Genomic DNA, 14,145 nt, shown 5'->3' on the forward strand with positions numbered 1-14,145 from the left:
CTTCACCTGTGAGGCGCACCGGCCTCTCACGGAGGAGCTCCGGAGGCATAAAAGGAGGAGTGATGACAGTGAAGGACAAGAGAGGACCAGGCCTGGATATTATTTCATGTTTTATTTTGTTTGTGTGGCCGGCAGACGTCCGCAAGGGTCGTTTTGTTCTTTGTTTATTTTATATTAAAGTTTTGTTAAACGTTGCCGGTTCCCACCTCCTCTTTCCCGTATATACGAACTGTGTTACACATTTGCATTATTGTAAGGGTAGGTTTAGGGTTGGGGTAACTGTAGACGTTACTGTAGCAGTTGTACAGTTATTAATCAATTTATGGGTGGAATATGAATATAATAATTCATAAATCTTTATGAATAATTATTATGCACATACCGACCCAAGGGGGAATTAACCATATATGGTTAATTAATTACAATGAATTATAATCAATTATATATATGATTAGTTCTGGTTTAATAATTATTTAGAGAAACTGTTCGTTTGTCCAGCAAACTAAGCTCCTCATAGAATATTATCAAAGGAAGGTTTTTCTCTGGCCACGAGAAAGACCTCCTATTCTAGCATCCAAACGTAAAGCACGTATAGGATCTAAACGTTAAAGTGACCTGTTTTTTTGTTGAACGAGCAAAAGAACAAAAAGCATGGATATAATGTATTTAATATATGAAAACTACTAGTACAGAGGTTATGCGTCTAAATATATACAGAGGATATATGCACATATATACAAGCGTGGAAGTAAAGACAGGAAAAGAAAGATGATCAAAGAAGCCAGCACAGAAATCAGTTTAAATGAATTTTAAAGGAATTATAATACTTGCATATTGGTTCAAGTCAGTGTGCAGTAGAGTTTCAGTGCACAGCTTGGATCGATTGGTCCTTTCCGAGAGGGTTTGCTCCGGCTGGGTTTTCAAACGAGGTTTAAACTTAAGAGTAAAATAACCGAAGAGAGAGAGTCCAAGGAGATGGTCGTCCGGAAGGAGCTGAGCGCGTGATGACAGCGCTGTCGCCTGAGGCAGTTCAGGGGCAGTCGAGAGACAATCAGGAGACAAAGGAAAAATTGTGTGTCGTTGTTTTTATGGAAAACCAAGCTAACACACCTCCTGAATTGTAACGGCCAATAGATGCGTAGCACTATTTGGTGGGCAAAGTTCCTTTGTTTGGCCTCCTAGCTGAATTTGCATACTTTATGACTATCAGATCGGATTTCGAGATGGAGTACTTTCTTCACAGCATCATTAAACAAATCGAACAATACATTTGACAGCCATGTAATATACATAGATGAATGAGACGTGGAAATAGCTTTAAAATGAATCTAAACTTGATATATAAGAAAAGCATGTAGAAGGAGTTATGGTTTACAGACAAAATTCCATCATTAAAATGAACACTAGCACAAATACACTCATTTAAACTAAGTCTAAACACTAGAAAACATGCATACGCTTGAAATACATGACAGGTACGTTTTGGCATAGTTATATTTTACATATACAGTCTTCAATGCATGTTTGTGTGTTTTTGTGTGTGGGTGTCTGTGTGCGTGTGGTGTGTGTTGGAATGTGATCTGGCACTCAGTTCACATGAGGGGCCCCTTTGATGTCCCAAGAGCTAGGAAATTGGGCCTTCTGTTTTTCCTCGGAGGGTAACAAACATGCCAAAGTGTCTTTTTTTCTCTGGACCGGCCGGAGCCGAGGTCAGATTACAACACAGTCCAGCATGCGAGAAGCATCCTGAAGATTCCAGATGTTATTGACTGTCCTGATAAGTGTGCATATGCTACATTAGTAAAACAAGTATTTGCATTACTGTAAAGTAATATACACATACACATTCTCAAACAGCGTCCCAAGATTGTTTTAGCCTATATCAAGTGGATTGAAGTTTTTTTTGTTTTGGAAATCTGGAGTATTGCACCTCTTTTTAATGGAAGATAGGAGGAAGACAGTTTAACGCACATCACAGCCTATCCTACATGACGAATAAAAATAACACACATTATGTAATATAATTTTGTTTCAAATGAGTGAAGAAAATAAAGTTGGTTTAATCTAAAAGTTTTTAATAATAATTAAATAAGATAATTACACAAACAAAATGTTAAGTGCACATTTATTGAACAGTGATTGATTAGCCTACAGGTATATGCATTTATTTATTGTAAACTTTATTATTAAGTAAAGTAAACATTTAGATGAAATATCCGCAAGATATAAGGGCGCATGATTTATCCGTCGATCAGATGCGCGTCAAAGAGCAAAGTTGTCAAAGTTGTTTTCGTTACTATAGCTACAGCAGAATCCAGGTAGAGTGTGTTTCAGAATCAATCATTGAAAAAAGAACCTTTATGTCCTGATCACGACAAAACAACTTTTGTTATCTCGAGATCACAAGAAAATAAGATAGAAAAAAATTATAATCCATGGCCGTTTAGGGCTTCCATATAACAACAATCATGTATGTAGTTTTACAAACATATACAATATATACACTTGTTTAAAAGGCCCTAATATATATATACATATATACAGGGATGGGCAGTATTTATGATACATGTATTTCAAACACGTATTTCAAAAACAAAATAGTATTCTGTAATTTGTATCAAAATACTTTAGTGTTTTGTATTTTTACTGTAAAATACTTTGTAAGAAGTCTACATAATGACATCATAAAATTGCGGCCTCTGATTAGTGCCTACTCTATAGTTTGCAGAGACTTGTTGTGACCAGAACAGAAAATTGAGTCAGTGTTGCTGATGCAAAGTAGGCCCTTCATTACCAAACATCAAGTAACTAATTTAGGATACAATTATGAGTCATTTGCAAACATTATACTGTTGGTTACTTTAAACTAACCTTCATCTGGGAGATCACAGGGATATGTGAATATTTGTTCTGTTAAAGCCACAATATGTACATTTTTTTTTGCCTCTAAAGATTGCGAATTCAAAACAAAGGCGTAGCTCGTTGACACCTTGATTTCACAGAATCATGGGATGTGTTGTCTTCGCGTCTACAGCCGGTGGAAAAGAATCGGGACAGGACTCAGGCAGAAATCATGTTTATGGAGAGATTATTAACATTACTGTAGTATGAAGCAGAGCAGGGCCGAATGCTGTGAGAGCAGTAACGAGCCCACTGGAGCGATTAATGAGAGATGAGTGCAACACACACCTCGACAGCAGTGGATCTTTTATTATGCCACAGTCGCCGCTTCCGCTTCTTTAGGTCATGTGCACATAGGGTAAAGCAGCGCTGTTTATCATATTAAATACATTTGTGTGTTGAAAGTTGGTATAGTGCTACTCTGTGCTTTCGCTCGGCGGCTGCTTTGAGACACTTGTTGCACACTGCAGTAAGCTAGATCAATATTAGTCATGGTAAAACTAACAGCTTGTGCCAGCGCAAACCCTCTTTCGGCATTAAAAAACTACTGTCGGGATTTACTAAAGACACGCAGTGTAAAATTAGCGCTGAAAATGTGTGGACTGAGTTTGCGGCTGACCTTATTGCGTATGCATTTTTAGGAGTTTCCCTTTCAGATGCAAAACGGGAGGAGCGTATTTAAATGAATCGCACAATGCGATTTACTATTGTTTGCGCTCGTCAATTTTAGGGATGGGACGATACACTTAAACTCATGATACGATGCACCTCGATATGCCAGGGTCACGATACGATACGTCACGATACGACATCAAAAAAGAAAAAAAAAGAAGAAAATATTACTGTATAACAACAACTTATTTATTTTTGTTTCACTACCATGTTAAATGGAGCCATATAGTCCGCTATGAATTCGCCAATGAGCCTGGTTATCTGTTTTGCACGCGGACTTGACGGAGGTAGAGTTGGTGTCAGCGCTTGTTTCATGGTCAGCTGTCCCTTCGGTAGGCTCGTTTTCTCCGGGGCCGTCTTCACATTTTTATGGTGACGTTGAAGGTGGTGGTTCATGTGTTGGATGTGGTGTACGGAATGACAGCATGGCATAGCTTACACACAGTCTTAGTCTTGTCAGTTACTCTGTTGCCGTCTTTGTCTTTTTTAATGAGAAAGCCAAAATACTGCCAGACATATGACTTGTATCCAGGCGGAGCGTCCTCAATTTCGTCCTCATTTGACTCCATGGTCGGCTGTTTGGAGGCAAGGCAGTTGGTGCTAATGCTAATAATATTTGTTAGCTCGCTGCAGTGTTGTTATTGCAACATGCGCTGTCTTGACGTTACGACGTACCGCACCGTTCCCCGGATATAATTTTTTTTTTTTTCATTTAGTTTTTTTTTACCCTGCCACCATAGACTGTATGTCTGCCCCATATACATACACACAAATATAATACACTCAATTATTTATATACTACGCAAATCATGCAGCAGTGCCATCTATCTTTATTTCGCGATCCATTTTTTTCGACCTCGATGCGTTTCGTCACGTTTTGTATCGTGATATTTTGTCAAACGATATTTCGTCCCATCCCTAGTCAATTTACTGGTATTTACTCCATTATTTAACACCCTAAAAAAGCATGTCTGAACCCATTTTGTGACATGGCTGCAATTGTTGCTGTTAGGAGGAGACACCGCAGAGAACAGAGAACATGTGGTAAAAGGATTATTAATTTCTTTGAAATGCCAGAGTAAGACCTTATCTGAACATATCGTTTGCCAAGCAATGTTGGCCTATATTTGCATGTCAGCAGATCACGTGCAAAACTTGCCAATCCCATCAACACATTGTGGAATTGTGCTCTCATGGTAATTTGCTTCATTTAGTAAATCTGGCCCTTAATGTGTTAAAGGTACAATCTGTGATATTTTTTTCCGCTAGAGGTCGCTAGAAGCCTATTCAAAACAAAGGCGTAGTTTGATGACGCCAAGTTTTAGAGCGGAATCTTTGGACATGTGGTCTCCATCTCAACGGACGGTGCAAAAGAATAGGGATTGGAGTCTGGAAGAACTCATGTTCGTGGATGCGATTATTAACGTTACTGTAGTATGAAGCAGAGCAGGACCGAGTGTTGCGGGAGCTGAACGAGGAGCTGGAGCGATTGATCAACACACGCCTCACGAGCAGCGGGACTTTTATTATGACACAGTCGCCGGCGCCGCTTCCGCTTTTCCGGTCATGAGTTTACGGGAGCTGTCCTTGTCGACAGAACCAGCGGCAGATGGTAAACAGTAATTATGTTCCATAAATAAGTAACACAATCCACCATAAAACGTGCAAGAAGTAAATAAGGAACTGCTTGAAGCAAGCTAGTGGTTTGCTGGAAGCTAGACACTACTTCCGCATTTGTCCACGGCACTGTTGTCATGTGGTTTCTACGTCAGTAAAGGCGGTAACAAAGGGTAACTGATGTAATTGACAGGCGACTACACTGCCCCGTGTCACTGTTTAGAATGGGAATTTTCTCATGATTTACAAGTAGTTGAAAACATTAGAGATATTGTTAGTAATCAGCTGGACAAAATATATAACACTAGCCTAGTGGTTTTTGGATATTTTACTGCAAAAATGTTACATATTGTACCTTTAAGCGATATAACATGATGAGTTTTCTGTTGATGAATGTATCCAAACAGTTGCTTCCCTGTCTAATAAAACTCATAGTATACAATACTAAAGTGTCTTTGATGTTTCCATGGTTTTCCGACAAAATAAAATGGGAAATCGAGGGTAATGATGTCATTGATAGGCGACACATGGACACGGTGTGTGTCCTGGTTAAAATTGCTTATTTCTCTGGATTTAGAATATAATGTAAGGTCACAAGTCAACAAAAAAATATAACATTGTTTTAGTGGTTTTTGAATATTTTAATCTAAAAATCCTAAATTTTTGTGCTAGGGATGCACTGATCCGTCTTTTTCACTTCCGATAACGATACCTGGGATTCAGTATCAGCCGATACCGATCTAATCCAATATTCAAGTAATAAGATAAGTGCTAAATTACCTAATAAACTGTATGCCTCACTTAGGGCTGTGATGGTCGACATGACAACAGCGCCACCGCGGTCATGGACGCAGACTTCGTTTAACTTTTTTTTCATAATACTTTCTTTTCATAATATAAATAAATGCATAGCCTAGGCCTATTTGTTTATCCTATAAGTTTGTAAATAAATATAAAAACGTGGACGAAATCAGAAGCTATTAAATGTCTTATAATTAAAGTATAAAAATTGAAATGATGCAGCAACATATGATAGATAGAATAGAACAAAAAAAAAATATTAACAATCTTTCATTGTGCAAAAGTATTATAATATGAACGGCTCCCATACAGAGCGGGACAAAGCGCTGATGCGCATCCCGTGTGCAGAATGATGTGCTTGAAGCACCATGGAATCAGCGTGCAACGGCAGCGCTCCATTCATCTTGGAGAGTGTTTCATTGTGTTGACTGTCGTAGCTGAACGCGACACGCAATCTGAATGCTGAATGGAGAATGACTGACAGCCGCAGCGGAGGGAGGCATTTACGTGAACTTTAATTTTAAACACTTAAATATTCATCTGTACCTCAAATTAAACTATGGAATGGCTTCAGAACACTTGGAATATAGTGCACAGAAACTTTATGGTGCTTTTTAATGTTTTTGTGCTTTTTGTGGAGCTTAACAATAACACAGAATAGTACACGCATAGTATCGGATTTGGATCGGTCCCGTTCGGCCGATACCCGATCCGGCAAAAATGGCAGTATCGGAACCGATACCGATCTGAATATCGAATCGGTGCATCCCTAATTTGTGCCTTTAATTGGTTGCATATGTCAGATTTATTGTATGACTCGGGGAAAGAAAAGCCGTTGCTATCAAACATTGTTTACTTAATCAAGTCAGTGTAATGGTGAAGGCATAGATCAAAGAGGCCAATTGATGGAAGGTTTGCGAAGAAATTTATGCTCCCTTGTAAAAGTATTTTGTAGTATTTTCAAAATACAAAAATATAGTAGTTTATTTTGATACATGGTTTGGCTGCTGTATTTTGTAGTTTATTTTGATACATTTAAAATTAAGGTATTTTGTATTTTATTTTAAAATACATTTTGATGTATTTTTGCCCATACCACATACCTGTATCTCTGTCTCTATATATATATATATATATATATATATATATATATATATATATATATATTCTCTCTCTCTCTATATATATATATATATATATATATATATATATATATATATTATATATAATATCTTTTTTTTGTAACACTTTACTTGAAGGAGTGTGCATAAGACTGACATGACACCTTCATAATCATGACATGACACGTGTCATGAATATGAAGGAGGTTTTATGAATGTTTATGACAACTGTCATTAAGTGTCATTCGCTCAATTATGTCATTTTTAATGCAAAGATGACATTGTTTGAGATGTCTTTGTTACGACAACTTGACATAAACAAATACATCATAACTCTCAGTGTCTTTGGCATGACGACTTGACATCATTTAGCTTTATGGGTTAACATTACATTAAACTGTCATGTGGTTGGTTTTGACATTGGCTGTCATGAGGCCATTATAATAGTGTCATGAATATGCATCTTGAGCTCAAGTACAGTGGTACAAATTGAACTTGTCATTAAAATGTCATTAAGTGACAAAACTCTGACAAATAATTTTATAACAGCGTCATGACTATTTTGCATTTCATGTTTTTTTTTTTTGTTTGTTTTTTTTTTAAAGTTTCCTCCAACAGAAGGTCAGATAATAGACAATTTCAAATTTCATAAATAAGATGACACTGTTATAAAATAATGGTAACACTTTATTTTAGGGCCTTTTAACTAGTTGCTTATTACTATTAGCATTCATATGGATAAAATATTGGCTATTTATTAGTACTTATAAAGCACATATTAATGCCTTATTCTGCATGACCATATTCTACATTCTTAATCCTACCCAATATCTAAACCTAACAATTAACTATAATAAGCAGTAAATTGATAGTTTATTGAGGGAAAAGTCATAGTGAATATACTGAAGTGTTACCAAAATAATGTAATGTAATGTTAACCCATAAAGCTAAGTAGTTTTTTAAGTTTGATAATTAATCTGCTATGTCATGTTTATGACAGGTTATGATATATTGGTTTATGTCAAGTTGTCATAACTCGGACATCTCAAACAATGTCATCTTTGCATTAAAAATGACATAATTAAGCGAATGACACTTGATGACAGTTGTCATAAACATGCATAAAACCTCCTTCATATTCATGACACGTGTCATGTCAAGATTATGAAGGTGTCATGTCAGTCTTATGCACACCCCTTCAAGTGTTACCTTTTTTTTTTTTTTCTCAGTAGGATGTGATTGGTGGATGATATTATATTACTCTGTTTGTATTTAAAGGAGCCTGTAACATTTTAGCCCTGATTAAAGCCTCTGTGCCGAAACATGTTGGCAAAATTAAGTATTGATTTTTTTTTTAGCTACATTTTATGTTTATTCTTGACCCTTTAACACCACAAGTGTTGCAGGTATAACCTATAATTAGATGTGTTGGATGTGTGAAGGTGCACCAGATTAATCATATTACATGTTGCCAACACATACAGGAAGGTACAGTTTCACCTTTAGTAAGTTAGTCTTACCAATAGACCTTTATCAAAGCAGAATTGATTACCAGGTGCATTGTTGCCAACTTAGCAATTTTGTTGCTAGATTTAGCAACTTTTCAGACTACCTTAACAAAGCACCTAAAGCACCTAGCAACAAATTTAGATATTTTTAAAATGTATTTGGCAACTTTTATCAACTTTTGAAAAGTGACTTAAACCATCTTAATGACTCAAAAAGAGGAAAGCATTGAACAGTCAGTCAAGCAGCACATCAGCCTGGAGAGAGCTGAAGAAAGATGACAGTACACACTTCATATGTGAATTAAGATGATAGTTGAAATAGTTCAATAATAATTGTTGATTTATGATACAGCATGTTATTAGCTTGTATCTATAATTCTTGTTCGGTTAGGTACACTGTAAACTGTAGAAAAACAGAAAAGGTTCTGGTAATATTCTGTGAGGACAAGATCTGTTAAGTTGTAACCCTGTAATGTGTAAATTATAATACAGGTAAAACACCTGTGAAAAATCAACATGGATAATTCCTTCATATTAACACAGTACATTGTGCCCTATTTTTAACTACCTATACACAGCTTAAAACTATAATTGTTCAAAATGTGTAACTGTTCAGTAATTCAATGTTGTATTTAAAAATAAAAATATTTTATCAAAAAGATGTTTATTACTTTTACAAATAAAATAGGTTTATATTATTATAAATATATTTATATTATATTTATATTATGAACAAATCTGATTTAACAGGTTTCAATTCATATTTTTATGTGTATTTACACAATAATGCAGTTTTGCATCACAGTTACATGATGACGTCATCCCACAATGACTTTTAGCAACAAATCCACCATCTTTAGTGACTTCCCTGGCAACACTTGTTCGATTTTGTTGCATTGTGAACTTATGTTTGCTTTTTTAATTTTGTTGTGTTGTGCACTACTGGGCCACTGTAGAATTCAGACTTTGTTTCAGACTTTTTTCTTCTATTTGCTTCTTTTAGTGTAAAAGAGGATCTTTAAATAGTCAAGCTCAACTAAATCTGTGCGTCTGATGTTTGTTGTGTGGATTTCAGGCTGTTCTGTTGGTCAAAACACACATTAGATTTGAGGTCGACTCATTTAATTCATTTATATCTTCATGTAGATTTCTATAATATGGTAGAATCAGAGAAAACTGAGTTCATTACTGATATTTATAAACTGAGTGAATGAAACATTTGAGATGTTAAACAATTGATCAGTAATGATTTGTTGTCAGACGATGTTAGTTTCTGGTTCTGATTTCTGATCTCTGTTTCTCTGTTTCTGTGCTGCTGCAGGACCAGTGAATGAATCAGTGCTGAAGGGAAGTTCTGCCACTCTGAACTCTGATACTGATATACAGAAGGATGATAAAATACAGTGGAAGTTTGGAGAGAAACTCATAGTTGAAATGACTGGAGAGAACCGTGAGAATCCTCAATGGTCTGATGAATTCAGAGACCAAATGAAGCTGGACCCTCAGACTGGATCTCTCATCATTCAACAAACCACACATGAACACACTGGATTATATAAACTAGAGATCAAGACCAGAGATTATTCAACATTCAGACTCTTCAGGATTATCGTCTGTGGTGAGTAACACAAAGTCTTTCAGTGAAACAGCAGCAGTGTATATGACAGACCTTGTGTCAAAATATGATGATAAAAGTGTTCAGTTGTGTTATATTAATGATGGAGAAACTCTGAGCTGTTCATCATATCACTGCACTGCTTCCATAGCAGATCTATACTGATGTAGAAATCAACACACTGTAATGTCAGGATCAAGAGCTTCTAGAGGAATTAATGTACAGAGTTCAATCATTCTGGACTGAAAATGTGTTCAAATGTGTCTCTATTTTATCAAAGCTGGAAGACTCAGAAAGGTCAACTGAAGTCAACTGTAAATACAGGCAGTTGCAGATTAATTAATTTGAATTGAATAATGAATTAATTTATTAATGTATTTAGTCAGAGCTGGTTTGTGGTGTTTCAGACAGATGTGGTTCCTCAATGAAGCAGCTCTTCTTTCAGATGCTGTTGTCTGTTCTGAATCTGTTCTTCACACAGACTGTGTTGCTTCTGTCTGCAGGATTGTTTGATCAACTTTATCAGTCACAATCCTCCTCATTATTCCTGATCATTATTGAACTGCAATACAGTCATTATCTGATCACAAATCAAACATTCAGAAGCGCTTCTTCACACAAACACAATTCAACACACTCATATTTCATGTCATTTGAGTGGATTTTTACTCTTAGAAACACAGACTGGAGTTCAACACAGTTTCATCAGTCAAACACACATGAGCTGTAGAGATTTATACTTACATTCAGATTTCTACAATGACAAGTTGAGCTCTTTTCATCTTAAAATAGAGTAAATGATGTGTTTGTGATCCAGTATGTCAGGTGTGATATGACAATGTTTCTTCTGTTTATTTCTGCTGCTGTTGGTTTTCTGCTTCTGATTTCTCTTCTGTATTTTTCTGTTTCTTTGACAGATGAAGTGAATTCAGTGTCAGTGATGAAGGGGGCGGATGTGACTCTACGTGCCAATACTGAAATACAGACAGGAGATAAGATATTCTGGATGTTTGGAGATCACAACAGTCCTGTAGCTAAAAACACAGAAGAGAAGTGTGAAGAAGAGTATGAGTACTGGGATTCTAGATTTAAATACAATGTGGATCTGAATCATCAGACTGGAGATCTCACCATCAAGAAAACTGAAATTGTCCACACTGGAATATACAAACTAAAGATCATCGGAAATGGCAAAGCCTCATTCAAGATATTCAATGTTACTGTTTCTGGTGAGTGAAATATGTACTTTCATTGTAATTATGATTTTATTTTAGATCAGCATTGTGTCGTTCTTAAAGGATAATTCAGCCAAAAATGTCCTCACGTTGTCCTGAACCCACAAGACTTTTATTCATCACAAGATTTCTGTCAATCCTTTGAAAGTGGGGAAACAAAACTTCAAAGCTCAAAAACTCCTCATACTTCAGCAGTTTGAATTTGATTTGAACTTGGACATTCTAAATTTTTGCTCTTTGAGTATTTCACAAAGCATTTTCACTAAAACCAGCTCCTTAAACTGTGAAACATTAGCAGTAGTCAAGAGGACTCCTCAGTCACTAAGACATAGCTGTCAACATTGAACACTGAAAATAAGGGAGATTTTCCGGGATCCATCCCCAAAATAAGGGATTTTTTTTTACACGATTATTACGTTTGCACTGGGGACAGGGGGTCAGGACCCCTGCACTTTTGATAAGGGTTGCTTCAATCAGTCACACTATATCAACTTTTAGCTTAGGATATTTTCTTTCAAATGAGACCATTTTCATTTTCACGTTTCTGTGAGCTTTCGTTCGTAAACAATCAACGGAAATGCGCTCTCGAACGGAGAAACACGCGATCTCCAAACCATCGATCAAAGCGTGCTGACGTTTTTGGACAGGTCGATGGTATATAATGTCAATCAAGCCAAACCGCCCATTCAGAAACCGAGAAACTGAAGGCTGATCTCTCAGATTGAGGCGCAAGCTGGCTTGACTGAAGTTTTCGTGAGGATAATAGTTTATGGACTGTTTTGATTTCGGTAAATACATCTAGAAAGGTAAAAGCATTGATGGCATCTATGAAAGAGATATCTGAAAGTGAGATATTTGCCTCGTCCAGTGAGGAGGACGCACGAGAGGAGACCTGCGCGTTTAATCTGTAATACTGCATTTACAATGCTTATCAATGGCGTGCACTTTGATCGTGAAAGTGAAAGTGCCCTTTGCAGTTGCATCGCAGTGCCCCCGTGTTCCCATTTCTCCCGATGTCCATTACAATTTATATACTACATTTCCCGCGAGCCTTTCAAAGAAACTCCATGAGTGCGGAAAGACTCGTTCGGCGCATGCATACGTGCATCGCCCGTGGTCAAGTGCAAGCCACTTCACAGACACAGATAGTTGCGTGTTCTGAGTTAACACAATCAGAGCGTAAAAATACGGGATATTTTACGGGAAAATACTAAAACGGGAAAAGAGCTAAATTACGTGAGAAACCCGGAAAAAACGGGAGGGTTGACAGCTATGCACTAAGACCAAATCACAAACAATCCTAAAACGGCTGTTGCCGATTATTCGCCTCAGCAATCTGCCCAAAGACACTGAACACCATTGAGTCAATAGTGATAAAGTCTTGAATCTGAGCCTTTTCTTTATAAAATACATTTTTTTTTATTTATAGATTTGAGTCTATGGTGGCATACCATAAAGGTTCATTTATGTACAGGCAATATGCACTGAATGAAAACATCTGATCATTGACACTGATAGTCTTGTGGGCAGCTCGGATGACCCACGTTCGAGTTCCACCTCGTGGACCTTTCCCGATCCCGTCCCCCCTTTCTCTCTTGCACTTCGTTTCCTGTCTACTCACTGTCCTATCATAATAAAAACGTCAAAAATAAATCTTAATAAACAAGTAAATAAGAATATAATGTTCCATTACCTGTGGCAATGTTTTCATGAGTTCACATATGTATATACATAGGCGTAATTTGCGGGTGGGAAGGGTGGGACATGTCTCCACCACTTTTTGAAACATCTCGCGGATAACTAATACAAAAGAAACACCTCTAGTTGATTATCAATTTGTGTTAATAATAGGCGATCTGGCGCTGGGATGTGTTGTTTTTGAAATCATGTTGAGTGCTCCTTGTCGCAACAGTGTTTTCTTGGCGCTCGTGCACACAGCGCAGTGTTCACACGGACGAGCGCTTCAATCTATCGCTTAACTGTTGCAGAGACTCTCTATTCGTTACGTCGAATCACAAAACAAAATACAAATAAACGTGTCCCTGCTCTTGATATACAATCACTGACGAACATCTTTGGGTTTTAATGAGAGAAAAAAAAAATCATACGTGGTTGGATTCTAACCCAGAACCTCTTGCATGCTAAACGAAAATAATGCCTCCGGTCCATCAGGACAATCTATTTGGAACAGCGGATCCACGTATTTATTAACTAATATACATACTCTCGAGACATATTGTATTATAGTAGATGTAAGGAAGAAACTATCATATTAATTTTAATATCATATTATTATTATTATTATTGTAATAATACAATTGCAATACCCCCCCTTCCTGTCCCACCCACTTTTTAAAACAAAGTTAAGCCACTGTATACATGCCTTGCCAAGAATGCCAAGCTGACAGGATAGATCATGTGAATATACTAGGGCTGGTCCGAATACTTTTTTTTGAGCTTCGAAGTTCGGTAGGAATCAGCACCGAATATTCAAAGCTTCAGCGGGAGGGGGCTGAAGATATTCTTCTCTCTATAGGCCAATTTCACACTTCGGGGATTCTGGCTTCCGGAACGATCCACGCTGTGTAAAAGTTTTTCCTGTTATAGTAATAGATAGCCTCGATCAGAACCAGCTCGGGAATCAAAGTCATTTTTCGAATTAAATGTCATGAAAA

General features: G+C 36.9%; 1 protein-coding gene across 3 annotated transcripts in view; it reads left to right on the top strand.

Moving 5' to 3' along the window:
- LOC137017032 (muscle M-line assembly protein unc-89-like) overlaps positions 1-14,145 on the top strand; it is a 95,711-nt gene that overhangs the window by 65,430 nt on the left and 16,136 nt on the right. For all 3 annotated transcript variants that reach the window (XM_067380928.1, XM_067380927.1, XM_067380926.1), the window contains 2 exons: positions 9,942-10,238; positions 11,153-11,464. In XM_067380928.1, coding sequence (XP_067237029.1) covers positions 9,942-10,238; positions 11,153-11,464 — 609 coding nt within the window. The remainder of the gene's footprint in view (positions 1-9,941; positions 10,239-11,152; positions 11,465-14,145) is intronic.

Source organism: Chanodichthys erythropterus, chromosome 3 (genome assembly GCF_024489055.1).
Source record: "Chanodichthys erythropterus isolate Z2021 chromosome 3, ASM2448905v1, whole genome shotgun sequence".
Lineage (NCBI taxonomy): Eukaryota > Metazoa > Chordata > Actinopteri > Cypriniformes > Xenocyprididae > Chanodichthys > Chanodichthys erythropterus.